The 21,467-nt window shown below is 41.1% G+C and overlaps 1 protein-coding gene across 1 annotated transcript in view; it reads right to left on the bottom strand.

The window, feature by feature from the left end:
* Positions 1-18,763, bottom strand: part of LOC306972496 (arf-GAP with GTPase, ANK repeat and PH domain-containing protein 3-like) — a 156,121-nt gene extending 137,358 nt beyond the window's left edge. The window contains exon 1 of the mRNA XM_079569143.1: positions 17,867-18,763. Coding sequence (XP_079425269.1) covers positions 17,867-18,227 — 361 coding nt within the window. The 5' untranslated portion in view covers positions 18,228-18,763. The remainder of the gene's footprint in view (positions 1-17,866) is intronic.
* Between the last annotated feature and the right edge of the window lie 2,704 nt (positions 18,764-21,467).

The following is a 21,467-nucleotide window of genomic DNA, read 5'->3' as shown; positions in this document are numbered from 1 at the left end:
TTTAAATCTTATTTCCTTTTTAATTTGCATTAAAATGTGGACAGGAAGTAGCATTTACCCTACACTGGCCAACAGGAAGTTAGTCAAAAAACATTACATAGCACAGAGCCCATAGAAATCTGTTAAAAGATCTGATGATTTCTATCTAGGCTATAGAAAAAAAATACATTGAGCGGCCTAACTGTCCACATACGTAAGGATCGAACACCGCTTCTTCTATTGCTCTGAATAATAAACAAAATTTGAGAACATGTTGAAAATGAAGGGGAAAATAGAAAAATTTGAGATTGACAGACCATATACAACTATCACAGATCCATTCCACTGCTTTCAATTTTGCTGTGCTGCTTTTCAACCTTCATAAAAAAGGGTCATGATTTGGAAAGGCACATGTCTCCCTGAGTGAGTGTAGAATATTAAAAGGGGGAAAAAGTGGATAATGCTTGAAGAATCTTTTTATGGTAACATCAGGTGCTTTTGTGTGAATTAAATGAATGCTAAAATGTCAGCCCTGACATTCTGTGACATTCCCGCTCGGTGACATAACTTCAAAGAAATGACTAGTCTTTTCTGTTACGCTCCATGAATTTTAATCACGCACCATCCAGGTATTCTGGTGTTGAGAGCTAATGCAGAGCGGTACCATATTTCATCCAGCTCCCAGAGGTATATTGGTTGGCACAATGATGGCCAAACCTCGGAGCTACTGTATATTCACGCCTTTGAAGTGTCTGACACTTCTATGGAGCGTTTGTTGGATAATGTGAATATTGTGAAAACACATTTTACTATACTGACATTTTACTTTAACCTTTTATAATTGAATATCAATTGCACCATTTGCTTTGTACAGTATTTTACCCTTTAATATTTCATTTGGTATTTGTTTTTATGTCATGTAATGTTCTTTGAAATGTTGGCAGTGCACTTTGAAGCTTCTTGCACTTTTTATTTTATTTTATTTTTATGGACAGCAAATAACTCACTGAATTGATTTCCAAGTGCAATTTACATGAATCAGCACACCAACCCTTTCCATAGGCCAAGAATTGACTTGAGTACACAACAGCAAAACATGAGAAATGAAAATTAAGAATACAAAGTGAAATGTGTTATCATTACCACCATGCTTGCTGATACTAAGAACTTGCAAGAGCCGCTTACTACTAAATGCAATGTTGAAATTAATCTTTTGAATGACAAAACTTACAGCAGAGGGTAAGTTAAACGTCCACCTCACTTTGTTGTATGGTTATTGTCCCTAATACCAGTGGCCCCAGTGGAGCATGCCAAGAGTACAACGCTGATGGGTTGTTATCTTATTTGCATGAACAGCTCTTGATTTGATCTTGTAATGACCGCGTCGAATTGTTATCTGTCAAGTTCAATTACTTTTTAATTATGGCCCTGTGCTGATAATAGGTACATTCACCTGCTGTGGGATTAACAAAGCAGCTTATTTCATCTCCGCCAGCCCTTCTGCTTGACCTTGCCGGTTCACCGTGTCACCCGCATTCGGAGTCAATTTCTGCAGAAGCTAAACAATTCCTGCGAACAAAACAACCAAACAGGGCTCTCCGGCTACGCTCGGATTCTCATGAGAGGAAACAGCGCCTCTTTGACATTCAAATTGCCTACTTGTAAATTCAGAACAACATTATGAAGTAGCGGCGAGTGTGTAGTTTTGTCTGCCTCTGTGCTCTGAGCTTCTTTGCCAGACTGTATGTCCAACCGAGACAGTCTAGAGGCGCTCCATGTTTGGTTTGCGCGCTGCTAGCCCTTGTCCTTGAGTCAGTACAGGCTGGGGATGGTGCATTGCTCCTTGACGGGTCATACGCAGCGAGAAGAATGCTCAGTGAGTCATACGAACACTCACTGGCTATCTCACACATAATAGTTGCTATAGCTTTCAGCGCATTTACAGAGACGATCTGAACAATAAAGCCCATTTGTGGTGAAAAAAACAAAACAAAAACCAAAAAGCCGCGAGGTGCAGCTGAATTGTACTTTATCTTTTATTCAAGTGTATAATGATTTTGAACAAAGAAAAACGGTGCATTGTTCATGACTAGAACATACGGCATACGCCTTTTCTCTCTGAGACCTTCATTGTATTGACAATAGTGGCTGCTTTTCCGAAGGTTTCCATTTCTTTGGTTCACCTTGAATATGTGCAAACGTTCTTTGGCCTTGGTTCGCGAACAAGACAAAGTGGATGAGGGCAGTGAATGGTACGGCGCAAGGTCAAAATATTCTGCACGTGGAAACGGAAAAAAGAAACACCTACAGTTAAATGTCGGATGAACTCGTCTGTCCAAATACTGAGTTACTCTGACCAGTGCTGTGGCTCAGACAAATCGAGGCAACGCGCCCTCGGAGCACTCTATCTGATGAGATGTGATCCCAGCTTTGTCGGGGATAAGGATGAGGTCCCGAGAAGATGAAAACAAAGGAATCACAGCACACGCAGGGCAATTATCTGCAGACAGATAAGATGTCGAGAGGGGTGAGTAAAAGGGTAACCCCAGGGGCACTGACCTAATTGGATAGGTGTACGATGATGCCGCTTAATCCAGTGTGCAGAATTTCAAAAGTGGCTTGTTGAAATACAAAACTATGAAAGCAGGGGTATTGGTGGTTAGAAAACGCTATACTGATCAAAAACAAATTCAAAGTTTCCCCTATGTTTTTTGGTCGGACGATTGCAGTACATCTCTTAAGACCCTCCACCTTTCACTCCCCATCTATACAACTCAAATGTTCAAAATTGGTGAGGACAGTGACATATTTTGAAGACTTTTATCATGTCTCGGGTGACAATTACCTTTTAGAATACTTAAGAACTTGGGACTGACAAGACAAATCTGCGACGCTGCATCGTTGCATGACACCGCTCGTCACTGCTAAGTCCAAATCCCTATCAAAATTACGTCCTGGGGGCATCATATCCACCAGACAGCCATCCAGGTCAGGGGCAAAGGCCTGTGTGTGAGCGGAGAACAGCCAAAGCCAATGACACAATCACAATAGTCGTGTGTAGAAGTCCTCCTGCCACCCACTGCCGTTACATAACCACACTGCCTACCCGTCCGCCGCAGAAAATCCTGGCCTGATAACTCATTCAAAGACACGAGACGGGCCTACGCTAACCTGCAGCTAACCCCCCCCCGCGCAGTGTAAAACGAAATCTCACTGACTCCCCCAAAACGTGACTTCTGACAATCCATGAAGGTGAGTGTGGCCAAAGGATTTCATTTCAAAGACCAAGGCCGCAGCAGCCATCTGCCAGCTCATAGTGGACTCATCAAATAAGAGCAGATTGGCCGGAAAAGCCTTAAAAATGCAGCTTCATCAGCCATTATTTAATGCTAAACAGGTCAAGTGATGCCTTGTCTGTGTTCTGTGATCTTAGTATTTCGACTTAAATTCACATCAATAGCACTGCCGGCAATTAAAATGGGCCAAATCTACTTTTGGCCCACTACACCAACAGGGATTCAGTGTTTAAGTTCTACAGCACCAAACATACAGTTAAAGAAAAGACGTTATTATTTAAGTGCAATAATAAACATATTTTTACATCACAAGGCCCAGGTTTACAGTATGGCGCAGCTAAGAAAACAACTCGCCGCGGCAATAAATACCCTAATGTCTCGCAAAATGGTTACAAATGGCCTCTCTATTCTTTAATACAGCAGCAGGGCGCATCTCTAGACACCAGTTGGTCCAATTTCACAACAGAACAGGCCCAAGAGCACAGCGGGACCCGAGATGTACTATGTTGCAGCGTGTGTGTCATAATTCTTGCTTTTTAACCGCTCAGTATTTCATGTGAGGCCAGCGCTACTTTCCAAAAAGAAAAAGAGGCAGCGCTTGTCTTCTGAAGAGCGATGTCAGGCTGCTGAACAGTGCACTTTTCACGCCAGGCTCTTCAATGGGCAAAATCTCATCATCCCCGAAACCTAGAGGCTGAAAAGCTGCACTCGCACAGCCCTGAGCCAAATGCTTATAGCCGCTCATATCAAATGGACAGTGTGCCCTTCGCCTCACAAAGAGAAGACACAGTAGTGCAAAACTGGCTTTCTTTCGGGAACAGCGCATTTGTGGGGGGAAAAAAGAGAGAAAATATGACAAACCAAATGGTGTTCGACAAACACTCAAGCATTCTGGTAACCTTTTCTTTCCAAATCTCCATAGTAACATGATATCGCTGCTAAATTGCAGCCTATTATAAACACTCCTCTTTGAACGAATAGCTCCTGTAGTTTTTGGTCACGTTTGTCTTCGCCTCCTGCGTGTGATGCCATTTTTAGGCCTTGTATAATTTCGGCTTGCCTGGAGTTGAATGTTCTGTTCTTTGAATAGCCTGATCTACATACAGGTCTCTTTAGAAAAAATATGGGGGGTTATTCTACTAAAACTATATGAGTGGACAGACATGCAGCATAAACAAAAGCATCCAAAACAAAAGGCTGCAAACCTGACCTGCTTTTTTCTTTATCTGGGCATGTTCTTTGTCTGTTGCTTTAAATTAAGCTAAAAACAATATATTCTGGCATGTTATTAGCATGAAATTATTAGGAGTTCAGGCAATTTGAGCATTGTAGCAGCTATAGCAGCTATTGTAGCAGCTATAAGCTATCGCTAACACCCCGGGCAAGCAAAAACACAGACCATGAAGACACTGCAGAAAATACAAACTCTACCAATCGCAGGGAAAGTATTGTATTACCGCACAGATTCTATCAGCGGTGACGCAGAATCTGGAGCCGTGTTATTTTGACGATTATTTTCATAAGCGATCATACCGATTACGTAAAAATGCAATGATCAATTATTCGTGTCCCCTTTTCGTCGTGATTAGTGATAATATTGTATGTTGTTCCACTCCTAGGGAGACAGGATTACTCAAACATGAATGAAACAAAACACAACAGAGACAGCCCAGTCCACAATAAAAACCTCTACTACGAAAATATGCATTGTCAAAAGGGATATCCTGGTTGTGAGCAAGTCGTCATGTCCGAGCCATGGGATTAAGTGATTCAAAAAAAAGTTACTTTGTCAACAGGGCCCTGACATTTCCCACACAAGCCATAAAGCAGGAAACACCAACACCAAGGCAAACAACATGAATGCCACAGGAAGTGAATCTGTGCAGCTTGAAGCCAACTGGGGCCGTCCACAGATGTCGGGGCCCTTGATGGAAACTGTGCGCTTCCAGAGGGGATGTAGAGCATGCACTTCACATAGCCCACCACATGACACCAGCCCTGGGTCAAAGCCAGGGGGGATTGAACCATGGAGCTGTCTTGGCTTATTCAAGTGGGGAAAAACAGGAAGTGGAGCATAAACAGTAATGGGGGTCGCATTACACTTCCCCTTGTGTGGTTCCCATAGAGTAAATCCATCCCAAAATAAACCCTGCGTGTATAGATTAATATCTGGACCAGCTGGCAGTATACTGTGTGGCAAGACATATTACAGTATCCATTTACGATTTTATCGATATATTCCCACATTTAATGGGACATTCAGTGTGAGGAATAATCAGAGGGCATCTAAATCCTATCTCTATAATAATGTGTTTATGTGGTAAATTGTGAGAAAGCAATTTGTTGGGTAAACATCAAAATGTATTTGTTATTATTCTCAAAGAACACTTTGCAACTCAAATCATTGTGTTCAATTAAGCTGGTGTAATAGTCACATTGGTTTTCAGAACAAAACAATTGGTGTGATTTTGTCAGAAATTAAGGATCTAATTGTATAATAAAACATAGTTTTTTTGTGGAGTTCGGATGTATGAGAACTATATTTCATCCTGGATACGAATTTCTATTGTACTGTATGAGATTGTTTGTCTCCATGAAAGTGTGATTTCCTCTGACAAATCTTTTGTCCAAAGTCAAACGTGACTTTGATTGTTCAAAATCACCAATCTATCAATTCCTAACATAACATAATTCAACATAGAGTATGTTGGTAGTATTTTAGGTATTCAGTTACACTGTATGAGCGCAGGCTACAACACAAGTCAGTCCTTATGTGAACTGTCTAAGCTGCATTAATATTACTACTGATAACTTTTTATCAACAAACGTGCGTAGAAAATCATTTTGCTGACATTGTTTAAAATACTCATATCATAAACCAGTGCAGATTAGTAATACAGTAGAAACTCTGTACTACTGTAGTATTCCATCGTGTAAATCACAAAGATAAACAATGATAAAAATACACTAAAACAAATGCTGGCCCGATGCCCAAGTGAATCCTTTTAAGCCAGCCAACACCAGTACAAGAGGACAAGCCGAAACACCTCCAAAACAGTGACATCCGCAAAAGGAATGTAGGACCCGGGTGATAACACTCTACTGGCACATGTTAAACAACTGAACTGTCAGAGGGGGCTAGCCACAGCGCAGCGCTAACAACACGCTAACTGTTCTCTGCTCAAACAAAACGTACTGACCGGGGAGCTGCTATTTTGGGAGATACTGTCATAGGCTATAAAATGCATCCAGACATCTAGACACAACTTACCAACAAACAGATTGTTGGCGGATTTTTAGCTTAAATGTGTCATAAAAGTCAAGTGCGATACAAGTTGTGTCTGCATCATGAATGATTTAAGATACGGGATGGGATTTCAAAGAGCATTAAGTTCGACATATCTATGAGAAGAAGAACAAAGTGGACATAAGTACCATTAGGAAAGCGGCTAATGCATTGGTGTGTTCCTAAAGGCCTAGCTGCATCACAACTCACATTCAAGAGGTGCAGCGCTACAAAAATAGAACAGAAATGTATAAATAAGATTTACTATTCCACTTTTCCTGTACATCATCAGCTTTATGTTGGCATCTTAGTGGCAAACAACTTAATCTATTGGTCAACTTAAAGGCGGAGCATTCTGGATTCTTCTGTTGCGAAAACAAATGGCCAGGCTTTTTTCATTGATTTATCTAATAAAAGAAATGCTTGTTTTTTATTCTATTTATTGAGTGACATGTAACGTGTGGCTTTAAGTGTACGTTTAATCAACAAAAATGTAGAGTGAATTAACTACTATCAAAAAGATTTAAACATGGTTTATTTTTTGACACAAACACTGCCAAGGTTTACTCCATTAGTTTACTACATATCTGACTTTTTTCCATGGCTGGTTGTTACCTAGTTCTCTTTTCTTTTTAGTCACTGCACGATTTAGTTGGTCAGAATGTATTTGGTGGTATTCCTCCAGAATTATTTCCAACATCAAAGGCGGTTGGAAACAAACAAAGCCAAAGTGTGTCCTTGGGCTATTGAATGATGAGGGGGAAAGTGTCCCTGAGTTATTAAGGGAATAACATTGCATTTCCACAGCCCTATGAACCTTTGAATAGTCTCTGTGTTCTCAATTACACGCTTCTCCAAGTGACTTCTTACAGGGAAGCTGGAAGCTAGCATCACGGTGTGTGTGCGCATCACACGAGCCGCACTCTCTTCCTTTACCCAACCGTTCCTCTCATGCTCCCCCGAGGGTCCACACTAGTCCCATGGTTATGTTTCTCTGCAAATACGACAAGACAACTCGGGTTTCTCTCCCACACAACAGGATAAACAAAACAAATGTGCTTCAAGGATAACTCAGTGAGTTCTGTAAAGTCTAAGAGAGTTTGATTTCTTTAAAGTGGAGGAGCTATTCTAAGGACACTTCCCACCGATCCATCCCCAACCTGGACGGGAGCGATATCTTCCCACAGTTAGTCACGGGACTGCTGGCAGGCTCGGGGACTTGGAGGCATATGCGCCGTTCCATCTGTTGCTCACTCACTGCTTTCCAAACCCCTTCCTCTGTCAGTGGCCATCTGTTTCCAACCCTACCCCACTGGCAGGAAACATGAGCACTTCCACCCGGGACCGGCTCCGTGCCTGCGGCAAATTTAGGTGACCACTGCTGTCCCGGCCGTATAATGAAACAGGTGAAGTCAGGTGATATCACAAACCAGGTTATGGGAAGACCAGATATGAAGATGAGGAGCTTGTCTTTAGGCACCCAAAATGTCCGTGAATGATGAAGCAAAGGGAAGATGAAATGATTTCCCAAAGGCATGAAGTTACAGATGAGGCATTCCCATAATATCACAGCTTCAAACACTTTTCTTGGCAAGGGATTTTTGCCCTTTCTTCCTTACAAAAGTCTGACCGAACTGAGACATTTCCGGAAATGTTATTGTTGTTTGCAATGGTTAATTTTAGATACATTATCAAACTAATGGCAGCCTTTGCGATTTCATTCAAATGCACAGACCATTCACATTCAAACAAGCTTTTAAAATGAACTTGAAACTTCAAAATACTGCCAAATTATTACCACGGTGGAGAAAAGAAGTTTCTATTGTTCGAGTTTTTTATTTGTTCCAAAAAGTTTTCCAATCTCAGCTGTGTGTACAAACAATAACCATCATCACACATCTGTGCAGAGAAACCCCTATAACTTGGCCCTCTTGAGAGCCCATGAGAGTATCTCCTTAGTTTTCTCATCACAAAAACCCTGACCGCTTCACCCCTGCCTTTCTGCCTTCGACACAACACAAGGGGAAAAAATTAGCTGTCCGTCAATGGGGAAGAGAGGACGTCTTTGTTCCCCGGCACAATGGAGGACATTCTGCTGCCGAGGACCGCGTCTCGTTCGGTGGTGGCGCTGCAGCCGAGGGGACAGCAGGCCTGACGCAGGAATGGCCCCGTGACCCCGCGGACCTCCTCCCAAACAACCGGCGAGGGTCACAAATGGATGAGGTCTAATGGTTGCGAAATGCTATGCAACTGCTTGGTGAGAGGTGTTTAGAGACAATTAGGATAATTAATCTGAGGCTGGAAAAGTTATTAGCAAATTTAGCTGGTGTTAAGGCAGGGGTTACTTTAGAACAGTAACCTAATTCAGCGGGGGGGAAAAAACAATTTACTCTCTATCCCAGGCCATTACTTATGCCTATTAACTAGAAGCAACATTTGAAGCGGAATAATAACAGAAATCCAGTCATAAAGGGTAATGGAGTTGATTCATGGACGCATGCATTTAAAAGCAAATATCCAGCTCAAGATTCGAGCCAAGTCAGGTACAATTGGAATAAATTGACGTGTTGATTTGTCTTTTGAACGTGTCTGAAACTCGAGAGCAGGGTTAGCAGCTCCAGATGCTACTCGGAGTTTTACAACGTCTCACCGAGCACAACATCAAAAGGGGAATTTACTCCTTTGTAAATCCCCGCTGGGTGATAGACACCGGCGCGTCACGCTCCAAAGGCTGACAGTAGGCAGCGAGCGGACCTCCTTCGGTCACGAGTCCCCAAAATAATCTCTCGCTTTATGCAAGTGGAATGTGAGTAAATCAATAGGACAGGGCACCTTGATGGCTAGTGCAAAAGATTGAGTGTCGCCATGGTGCGATCCAGATTTGGACACAATGTCATCCTGACTGTAGTCGTCCGTCTCTGCAGTATAAACTTAAAGGCACTATACCCGATTTTATTTCTCGAAATGCAACACAATTACTTTTGTCCTCCTTTAGTGTATTGTAAACATTTGTGGGAAAACACTGTGCATCTAATTATAAAACATTTGTGTCAATTTTATGAACTTTGGGGCAATTTTTCAAGCATTTATGGGAAAGTGACTCTGAAAAGTGACACCACAAGTTGTAAAATGTGCCCATAAACTTGTTCCTTTGATAGATATGGATGTTACAAATATGTTAGGAAATTTAAGAATGACTGGACCACCGCTAACATTTTAATTTACTTGCTTCCTCTTTCATTGTTTGAAATAATAATGATTAAAAAAAAACAGGAATCAGGCCTTTAATTAGCATATACAACCTAGGGATCAGTGCTTTTATATGTCTCTAATTAAATGTGAGCTATCCAGTAATTTGTTTATCCAGTAAATGCAAACACCACATGTTTGAATTGATCGAGATACACAATTGCTGCTAAATGAAAGGCATGGGAGACCTTTTGCACCAATTTGAAACGAAAAGACCTTGCCTCTTTCACTTCAATTAAATGTGTTTAATCTTTCTGACTTGACAAAAGGAAACATTAAGTGGCACTTTGTTATTTTTTTATTTAGAGTCAACTTAGTGTAATAGTGTGATTTAAATAGACTAGATGCAAGTTGGCCATTTTATGCTCATTATTGCCACTTCAGGTCTTACGCGTAACTGCAGCTTCTATATTGAGCTCGCGCATGACGGCACTTCAGACCCGAATTAACACCTTTTTGAGTGACAGTGCAGGATTTTAGAGGCAGTTGTAGTGAATAGGTCGGGGCTCATTCTATATATTAGAACATGGCTGGAACATGTAGGGGGAGGAAAATACTTATTTCATTTTTAAACTCCGTATTGTCCCTGTAAGTAATATTTTAAGTAATACATCTGTACTCTAGAAATCACAGTCTGAGCCTATTCCTTGAAGTGCGTTCATCTGTTGCCAACAGCTGTTCCAGGGTTAGGGTTAACAAATAACAAATGAATGGTGAAGCCAGGCCATATATTAGAGCATGGCGAGGTATGTCCTTATCATGGCATTTATACCATTTCTGTGGTTTCTCTATCATGAACATATTCTACGATGTTTAGTGGTGACTGGATGTGTTTCCAACACCACACAAAGCAAACATTTAACTGAATATGATTTAGCATTTAGCTCAGGGCTAATTCTTAAAACCTAAAACAGTCTGTACATTCATTAATTATTTCTAACTATGCCTTGATCTCATCTAAATGCTGTCGATGGGCTGTCAACAGCTCTAAACATCTGGTTAATTATTCGTTCATAATTTGGGAATGTTTCATGGCTAAATGCTAATGGCTATAGGAACAACTCTGTATATTGAGCAGGCTAACGAATGCTGAAGTCTCATAGACCGCTTCTCCTTTTTATCTCGACGGGTTCTTACACCATCCTCTGGTGGTTAAAGAGTTTTTGTTTGATTGTTTGATTTCAATAAGTTGATAGTGCCCTTTCAGAAAACAGATGGCTGGTACCATTACAAGTTGAACCCCTCCAAATGGATCAATATTCGGCCTGCTGCCAAACAAAGATCATTAGTGCTGAAAAAGCTCCTTGGCTGAGAGGTGAAACGTCCGCAACACTTAAACTACCAAGTACAGAAGATGGCTTAAGAACCTTTGTCGACTGATTGTTGAATAAGAAACAAACCATTACTTTACTTTCTCAGTAAAATGTAAAGAAGTCTAAAAAAAAAAAGCAGGAGTTGGGGTAGAATTTGTGCATCACAGATGTATTTATGTTGAAAGTTTTATTTAGACTGAAGATCTACAACTAGTAAATACTCACTGAGCGAGTCTAAACACCGGTGTTCCACATTAGAGCGCATTTACATCGACACAAACACACGCGACGCAGCTGGTATTATTGACTGACATTTCAGACTCCAGTTTCTCATCCATATTCAAAGATACAGTTTGGAAATATAATGAGCGCATTGTGCCGATTGCACTTGCCAGACGAAGCAGCGGCATCTCCGTGACACCAATGGCCCGCAGGGACCATCGCAAGCCCAGTTTCAAAAAACACACACTCGGTAAAAAACCTCTGTGACCTTAGTCTGCCACTCAAGAATCTAAAGCACATCATGAAAAACAACCACATATTCAGATTAATTGACTTAAAGGATGAGAGCTATTACATCACATTTGAAAACATACCATAGTGTGCTAGTTAGTTCATAGGGACTGAGCCACTTCTTTGCTCCAAATCCCAAGGAACGAGAGCATTTTTTAACATAGGATGTAGTTGACTAACCATGGTCTGACATCGGACAGACAGCTGGAGTGTTCAAAATGACAGTGTGCAGTGAGGCGGCTTAGAGAAATGCAGTTATTATCCGAGATGCGTGATAACAAGAGAACGCTTAGGTGCTCACTTGGAGGAAATTCCAACAACTCAAAAACTCAGTGAATAAGTGTCAGGCTTCAAAATGTATTCACTGTTAGAAATTAGCTATGGCACCAGTCATAAAAATTTACAATGTTCTATTCTGAACTACTTGGGACACCTTGGCCTTGGTATTTCTTATAGCATAAAATTAAGAATAATCGATGCCTAGGTCTGCACAATATTGAAAAGACTTGTGATATAACAGACTAAAAGCTAAATCTCCTAAGTTGCTAACATGACTAAGCTGTAACACAGATAATTGGCGCACTGACATGACAAGTCTGGTGAGGGTGTATGGACTTTACAAAGATGTAGGAGCTTCATGGATCGCAACATTCAGAGGTCAGCCAGTGAGGGCCTCATGTTTTCAGAGCATAAAAGTAAGACGGACAAAAAATGCAGGATAAACGCATAAACGTGCAAAAATGCAACATAACATATTTCCCTTTCTGACACAAAACCATTCACGCAGGCCCCATATCAGCACTTTTCAAATAGTGGTATTGCAAATAGAATGAATGAAAGAAACAATGCCCCAGCTTTATTTTATTTATGTGTATTCAGCATAGGTGCACGGTATCCCAAATAACTCCACACATCTAAAAGTCGTGCATACATCTCAAAGCAGAATATAAATTAGGGGAGCAATCATTGGTCCTATTGAAAATAGATGCAAACTATTCCCAGGACTTGCTCTTGTTAATGGAACACGCCTCAAGATCGAAATGAAAAGCTAAAAATATAGCTGACTTGAAATCACACTGCAGATCCTATCTCAACAGCTTTCCCTCCATGTAAGTGGATTCCGTTCTCAAAGAAGCCTATTAAAAGTTGCCGCTTTTCTCTCTGTAAATTCAGAATTCACTCTTCGACGTAAAAGTAATTATAATGCATTAATGTTGAGTAAATAACTGCAACAACCACCTGGGGTAAGCCTTAGCAGATGACAAACTTGCTCTGCATTCCCCTGGTGTACATGACTCATAGTTGGTAGAAAGTAAGCTGCCATCAGGATTACTCAAGTGGTGCAGTGCTCTGGGCTCACTGCTAAATGTTGTCTGCAGCAAACTTCAGCTTTCTGCTGCATCATCAGCGCTACTTGACAATGGCGCTCAAAGATGGCCACTGGCAGGAAGATGGGCTGCTGTAACGGGCGCTGTGATGGAGAGAAATGACAGCAGCGAGCAGTGGACTGGCACATAAGGAAGACAAAGCTTTTCATCTGACTGTAACTGAGTGGGAACTGATTCGCAGTGTCACTTTATGGTTTGGCACAACTTCATTTGTCATTATAAGTCATTACAAGTAAGCTATTACGGTTTTATTGCAATATTTTTTTACATTTTATGTTGCTGTCACACTGCATTTTCTCCAATCCTAAACGCAAAACATTTTACGGCATCTTAAAAACTCTAGATTTGATAGAATATTGATAGTCATAACTCTACATGATTTCAAAATACCTTGTTCTTATTGGAGCTCCCTCAATACAAGTCGGTTTGATACAATTAGATCGATCAGTACACCATTATTGGAAATAAGATGGGATGAACTTAGATTGACTCCAAGCAGGAGAAATATCTTTTGGACACCAGGGGCACCAAGACAATGTTCTAAAACATCGTTACAGAGCATGCATTTTTCATACCGTTACGATCAGGGCTGGGAGATGCTCTGATAAAGTCGAATTGTGGGATTCTCATAAAGCCATGAGCTGCATATTGGAAGGAAATTAAGATCTTGCACATATTCCATAACTCACACCACAGAATAGGGAAACTGCCTTATCCCCAAATGACCTTAAGCTGCAGTTACTATTGCACCTTGTCCTAAGCCACAACAATTATCTACACAGTACTGAGACTTTTAATGCGATTTGAAACCAGATGTCTGCAATGTCTACAGAGAAATCCCCTAATTCAGTGCCTTTGCTTTCACTGTGATTTTAAACTCCCATTGGTGTTTTCATGGAAGCTGTCTCCCAATGCTGCAAGCTGTGTGTCAAAGCGCTCACATATTAGAAAACAACTCATCAATGCGGATACTGTAGTCCGAGCGCTAATGGACTGATGAGGACACATGCTCGGAATTCCTTGGATATAGCAATGCAGTGTTGTAAGCTGGCAGCCAATGACAGAAAGCTCATAACAACAACTGGAGATCTCAGTGTGGCCATGGAAACTCTTCTACAGCCCCCCCAACTCCACATGGGAACTTACTGGGCCCTACTAATCAGGGAAACATATCTGGGAGAGCGAGAAAAAGGAATACATTTTGTAAAAGGCAGTAATTTCCACTCACTTTCTCTTCAGCACTTTCAGCCAAATGCACGAGCCACCGGTTCCTTAGCAACAGTCTCTGCAATGATGCAAGATTGAGGAGGAACAAATCTGCAGTCCACGCACAGGTGAAGAGGAGTCTGGCTACTTCGCCTGTCGCTGCCTCTCCAAGTCGTGCTTGTTAGCGCGCTTAAACATAATCAACACTGGCACGCAGGCTTGTTTAGAGGTCTTTTAACAACAGCGTTCAAAGCTCACATTGGGTGGAAAGCTGAGTGGTTCCTGAAGCTATCCCCCGCATTACTATTACCCATTTGAAATTCTGGTCAGAACGCCGATTGTCGAAAACTGTTGCAGGCAGCTCACCGACGTTCAACCTGTTCGAACCCAGAAAAGTTACTTGTGCATTTGTCAGATGCTGCAGTTGTAAATGTTTTACTTTACAAATAAACTTCAGTCAAATTGAGTCTCAAATCTCTTCCAGGTTTTAATTAAAAATAAGTCAGGTTTCAACACTTCAGAACTGAGTGGCTACGGATACATATTAAGCTGCATCTGCCTCTCTTGACTATGCTTCTCCTTATATACTACCACTTACAGAGACGACATGATGTTGAAATCACATGATGCTGACCACAAGTGCTACTTAGTTTCATATCAGCAGTGACACACAACAGCATAAACAGTGCAATGTGAATATCCAGTGGAAGATTAAGACACATGTGATGCTTTTACCAAAGAATGCGCTCCCATGACGTCAGGTAAAGTTAGATGATTACACTAGGCAAAAGCGACAGCTACATTCAGATTGGCCCATGCGTGTGTACCGTCATTTCAAGCTGAATTGAAGCATGAATGAAAACACATATCTAACACTGCATCATAGAGTGCAACAACACGTGTGACTGATGTGTGAGTTTCTATCTAGGCTTCGTGATCAACCGGTTTTATGGCCTATTATTGCAAACGGGGCAAACAATGATATAAAAAAAGAGAGAAAAAAAAAGAGAGCGAGAGAAATGTCGCACCGTCGCAGTGTTATTCAGGTAACCAAAGCAAGACAGCTTCCAAAATAGATGGGGAAGTTATTAGTTCTGAAAGCCAATCACAAACCACAAGAGGCTTATTTGACAGACACAGTGACACGACACAATTTCCTCAATCTGCAACACTAAAAGTACTGAGAATTACTAGTATGAGTATAGAATTGCACATAGTTTTCTCCCTAAATCTGTCTTTCAAAAGTATAGACACCAAGATAAGAAAGAAGGACAATACACACAATTATATGGCTGTAATTGCATTAGTAGTAGCCTATTTATAATAGTTAGTTGTGTGCATTTAATAAACACTAAATATAGCAGGGCCTTTCCACAAAAAGGCATGTATAGCTTTTTCATCAGGTCTGCATAACTCCAAGATTGCTTTCCAAATATGCATCATCCAAGGTAAAGTGGCTGGAAAACAGATAGGGGAGGTGTATGTTTTTAGAGGAGCCAATACACCTACACATGAGAGTGAAAAAACAAAGACGCAGCCTCAGACTGAAGTGTTTAAAAGGGAAAAAAAAAAACATAAATTCAAATATAACTCAAGAAAGACCCCAGTGTGTCTCAAGTAGCAGAATAACATTAGGAAACTATCATTAGGAAACTATCATTAGGAAAATTATGTAATGTGACAACAAAGGGCGAAGCATTCCCCAAGGTCTGATCAGATCTCTTGAGATTTCATAAAATGACTGGTTAACAATGTCCGTATAAGATTTGCATGCATGTTCCAAAAATTCTTGGTATGCCATGTCAGATTAGTCAATACAAAATATAGCTTTCAAGCGAACATCCAAAATACTGACAGGCCGACTGTGCACAAATGCCAGCAAAGTGGGAATTAACTCCTTGGCAATGCTCCCTTGAAGTATCTCGGTCTTTGGAGTGACTTTTGTCCTCCTGTCATTTAAATTTACGGCATTTTCTCGGGCACCTGGTCCACCATTGTGCTCCCACTGCCTCCTCGGACTGGCGCCCACTCTCTGTGCTCTGCGAGAGCGCTGATTGGCTGAGAGCTACACACCCAACAGCATCCTGCACATGTCAACTAAGGAGTGAATCAGTAAAATGTATGCAAACGGCTGTGCGAAGTACAATCGGAACAGGAGCGACTGGTAGGAAAAAATCTTTTGTTCATGGCAGGATTTCAGCAGTTTTTCACTCGGAAACTGCATTCAAGCCTCCGTGATGAGAATAACACGACATCAAATGCTATTTTGCTCAAGTGTCTGCTTGTATTTTAGAGAGATTTTACAGACCTACATCTTACTTTTAGTCAAATAAATGCCCTTTGAATATGAAAAAAGCCAACTGCCTATTGAATTGGCACAATGTGACTACGGGTCCTTGCAATATTTTTTTTTTATACATATATTAATGTACTGGTTTACATAATAATGAGTAGTTGTGTATTTAAGGTGGACCTCACCTAATGTGCTGATGTCATGATATTGGCAAATACAGAAAAAAGTCTATGTTAACAATACAAAGTCCCTTTTCAACCCATTCATCAGGCATTAAACAAACATCACAATGCGGTATAATAGGTGCCATACAAATACCTCCATCTAAATGCATTGGTTCCACTGCTCTATTGAAAATGGCAACGTGGGTAGTGGGCACAGCGCAGTCCCCATATTATATTACATGTCAAGAGTGCTGACAGCAGACTTTGACAGGCAGTACAGTGACCCTATGTCAACACCCAGAGAGCCCGGCTATAGGGAAAGTGCTACCATAACGCACATCATCTCTAAGTTGATTCCTGACAGGCAGCTATAACGTCTCAGGTCATGTCATGCTTCAGATAGGTCCGTGGACTCCCCACAAGCACTCAAGTGATGTCCTTCACTTCATCGTTAGCTCTCCCGCTCGCTGTCTAACAAGCCTGCCACTCTGTGTTTCTGATGGGGGCGTCCTTAAATTTAATGTGAGCATGTGAGTTCACTTTCAGCTGGTGCCTAAGCTTCACTGGAACTCACGCTCCACAGAACATAAGTGTCCACGCAAGCAATAAACGGAGCAACAGACTGAAAGAACTGGTCTAGCTTTGAAGAAAGAGGAATCAGATTTTCAGCATGTTTAAATTCTCAAACAGAAGATGTCTCTAGATTTAATTTAATAATGAAAGTCATGCTAGTATAACACTCGCCAGTGGCCACATTGAGAATATCAAAACAAGATCAAGTGTTGCAATGTTTTCCATACAGACACACTTATGGTAATGTATCAGAATATATTACTTGTCATAATGAAATGAAATGAAGTAAAGAACTGTCATCCAAATGCTGCCTCATGCTATTGGTAGTCCTGTGGCCATACTTGGAAACACAGACACCACATGTGCTATGCCTTCAGTTAGTATTATTTGCAAAGCTATACAGCGGGTCATTGCTGTTACTGCGGTGTATATATGGGAACAAGGGGGATAGGAGACACCCCCAGACTCCAGGTGTGACTGTTGACACTGGGACAATAGTGAGCTTAGAAGAAAGCAATAGGACCCTCTTCAAAACAGACACCCCCATGCTAGTTTTCACTGAATGAATGGGAGGCACATCAATGCCCCCCGTGTGATGCCGCTTACCTTCAATGGAGATAACGTGCTCCCGGATTTGATTTTGCAGGGCAAGGTCGTCGATACGCTCGATCAGGTCGTAGATGGCGTAGATGTTGGGATGGACCGACTCGAAGCGATGAATCTCAGCTCTTATGGCTGCTGAGTTGGACAAAACAGCCGGCCCGGACTGGCCAGAACCTTGTCCAGAAACTGTCCCTGACCCGAACTGGCCTCCCCCGGAGCCCCCGGACGAACCGGAACCGAACTGGGACGGAATAGACTGGGGAACCGGCACGGGGACAGGCGTCTGGACCGAACCTGGAGGGGGCATGGCTGACTGAGGCTGCTGCGAGATACCGGACACTGGGACGCCCGCCTGGAAATTCATCCTGGTGCTTTTTGTTGAAGGAGTTTAGGACGAGTATTTGGGTCTGTAGCGATGCGAACAAAAGAAGTCCGCGCGATGTGCGAGTGTGGAAACCGATCGGTAGTAGGACGCCAGTTGCAATAAAACACAGCTCTTGCTCATATTATTACAACTTGACTGTGATTCATTTTCCGTTATTGGCCAGATGATCTGTCCAGGGCCGGTTTCTCTTTTGTGGCTTACTAACGCGCTATGCCTACCACTCTGCGCGCACTCCTTTCCACAGCCGCTTCCCTGTTGTTGCTGTTTTGCAGGAGACAATGGGGCTAGGCTTCTGCTGCACGGCTCCCCTGGTCCACTGCCGCCGCTGCCGTTGTTTCTGCGCTGAAATCAAATAGTCTTCTTCGGTCCAAGTGGTCCCTGCCCAGCGCCCTCCTCCTCCGCATGCTCAAACGTCACCCATCACGTAATTGTACTTGAGATGGGGGAGGGTGTGATTGGATTTGGTAGAGAGAGAGAGGAGGGGGGGCAACGTGCACATCATTATAACAACCTACCTGGCAGTTATGCAACTGACAAAATAGCGACTGCAAGATATAGGCTGGGTCATGATATAGTGGTAAATAGGCATGGCTTCTGACAGTCCATTGGTGTATAATGTTTTTTGTGGCCAGCACAATGGTAACTTAACCAAGTTGTATGCATACAACCAAAAAGTTGTATGCCGAATGTATCTCAATAAATACAATTATACAATTGATATTACTTTTTCATGTTTCATTTGTTTGAAAATATTATAAGAATCTCTTTTTCAGGGGAGTCCCCAGAGGGGAATCCATTGTACATGTTTTTTGTGGTAGGGGAAACCAGAGTACCCTGGAGGAAACCTACGCAGACACAGGGAGAACATGTAAACTCCACACAGAAAGGCCCCGTTCAGGTGGGAGTCGAACCCGGGACGTTCTTGCTGTGAGGCACCACCATGCATACTGTATATAAACAGGTAATCTCTGCAGTTGTATCAGAGTGAAGTTGCAGCTCATGCTGTAGATTCTTTGCATGAGGTGAGCCCTTTAGAGACAGCCTATTTATGCAAATGGACTGTGTAAAACAAGATGGCAAAAATAAGACCATTGGGTGCTACATTTGTATTATGCAGCAGGTGTCAATAGCAAAATAGTCCAAAATTTTAGGCTGCATGCTTACAATGTTTTACAGATAAGAAATAGTAGTGGAGAGGAGCCTAGTGAGACAGTGCCACCTGCTGATGTCAATCTGTATAACAACAATAACAGCTGTGGGGTGAGTCCACCCTGTTGCTGCAGCAGTTTGTTGCGCAGACTCAGAGACTCCAGTACTGATGAAAAATGACAATCCACTGGCAAGTGTAATAAAGCAAAATTATAAAAACACTCAGAGTTACAAGCACTGCAGTAAGCTTACTTAAAACTGATGAATGTGTATGAATAAATTAAATGCTAACTTTATGTAATGGTAAATCCAGAATGTTCTAGTTCATGTGTGCACAAGGGTATATTTATAATAGGTTTTCATTATTATATGTGACATGTTTGTTAAGAGAGAGTGACACCACAAGATGAGATTAATCTAACCCTCTCATGTCATAAACTCAAAGTTACTTAGTCCTTCAAAGACTGAGTTGTGTCTCTAGTAGGGCAGCAGAGAGTTTAAGACTACTACCAACCTCACAACAGAAGATCTTAGGTCCCATCATCACTGAGAACAGACTTCCCACAAGTGAGTTTGAAAAAAAGAAATATTGTTATGTCATATTACTGATTAAGCAGACCATAAAAATAACACATTTTTCATTTCACCATCTATATCCCATTTGTGAATAGTTCATCGAAGGCAACACTTTACTGTCCAAAACATATGCATAACAGTATGGTAATAATAGCATTGAAAAATCACTTATTAGTAGAATTGCAAGGTAATTCCTCATGAAAACAGGTAGCACAACTGTGATTTTGCAAATCCCACATTCCATATTTTATTGGTAATAAGGAGTAAAGTAAGACTTTATAAATGCATTAGACCTTGTTATGACATTTATAATGTTATTTTTATGCTGTTACATGTTATTACTGTTCTATACTATGTCCACGCTATTACGACTAATGCAAATGTAAAAAACATCGGTCCACAATAAATCATAGAACATTTTAGATGAATTGTTTTGGGAAGCACAATGATCGATGACAAATTTTAATGCATTCTCAAATAACATCTTCACACTGTGTACTTGCCATCAGCGGCCTCCTGCTACCATCTGTTGACCACAATTGGTACTCCCATGCATTTCTCCTACTCTTTTCTGTGCAATTCATTATGGCAGAAATGACATTTTCCAAGAGCCAGTGTTTAATTTGCATCAGTCATTTTATTTAATACTTTGGTCTTCAACTTTTTTTTCAACTAATTAAAGTCCCACCACTGTTAAATAGGTACAGTGGGAAATTGAACACGCAAAAGTATTTTTTTAAATTTTCTCTCAGAATGATGACACAGTTGACTAATAATGTTGTTGTTGAGGTATTTCTCAAACGATATGCACTTGAAAACATTATGCATAACTAATTCTCCCCCACTGAGTTTATATTCAGAGATTGTAAAAAGATCAAAACTTTTCTACACAGAATGCCAATTTGGATGTCTGGGAGTAAGATTTAAATATTAGAAAAGCTTGTAACTAAATAAGTAAAAGAAAAAAAGAAAGAAAAAAAACATGCAAATAATATTCCTAATAATAAAAGGAACACTGCAATCCATGCATGACAACATGAGCAATGTTCAGGAAGCCTTCTAATGAACAAACAAATGAATATAAATAAATTGTGTTTAATGTGGTATAAAGTTGTTTTGTAAGCCCCATTCTCACCTGTGACAGGATTCAAATGTTGCTCAACTCTGATTGGTGGAAGCACATAGGTGACATCATCCTTTTACATCTAGCCCCTCCTTGGTGGCGGATTTGAGATGAATGGAAAAGCTGTAGTTCCACTATCACTCCTATCAAGTTAAACAAAAAAGATGAGAAATTGAGATGAAGGAGTAGGGCATAAAAACATCATTGTACAATTGAATAGTGCAAAAATAAAACTCTATGATGTACAGAACAGCATACACTGCAGCCTTAATAATAACCACACCCCTCTTCTCAAATTACCAAAACCTTTTTTCCCACAATACACCTGGTGCCATGGTGCATTTTGCTATATGTATGTTCAACCCATAAAT

Source organism: Gobius niger (genome assembly GCF_951799975.1).
Source record: "Gobius niger genome assembly, chromosome: 13".
Taxonomy (NCBI): Eukaryota; Metazoa; Chordata; class Actinopteri; order Gobiiformes; family Gobiidae; genus Gobius; species Gobius niger.
Note: the sequence above shows the minus strand (reverse complement) of the source record. Positions and strands in the feature narration are given on the sequence as shown.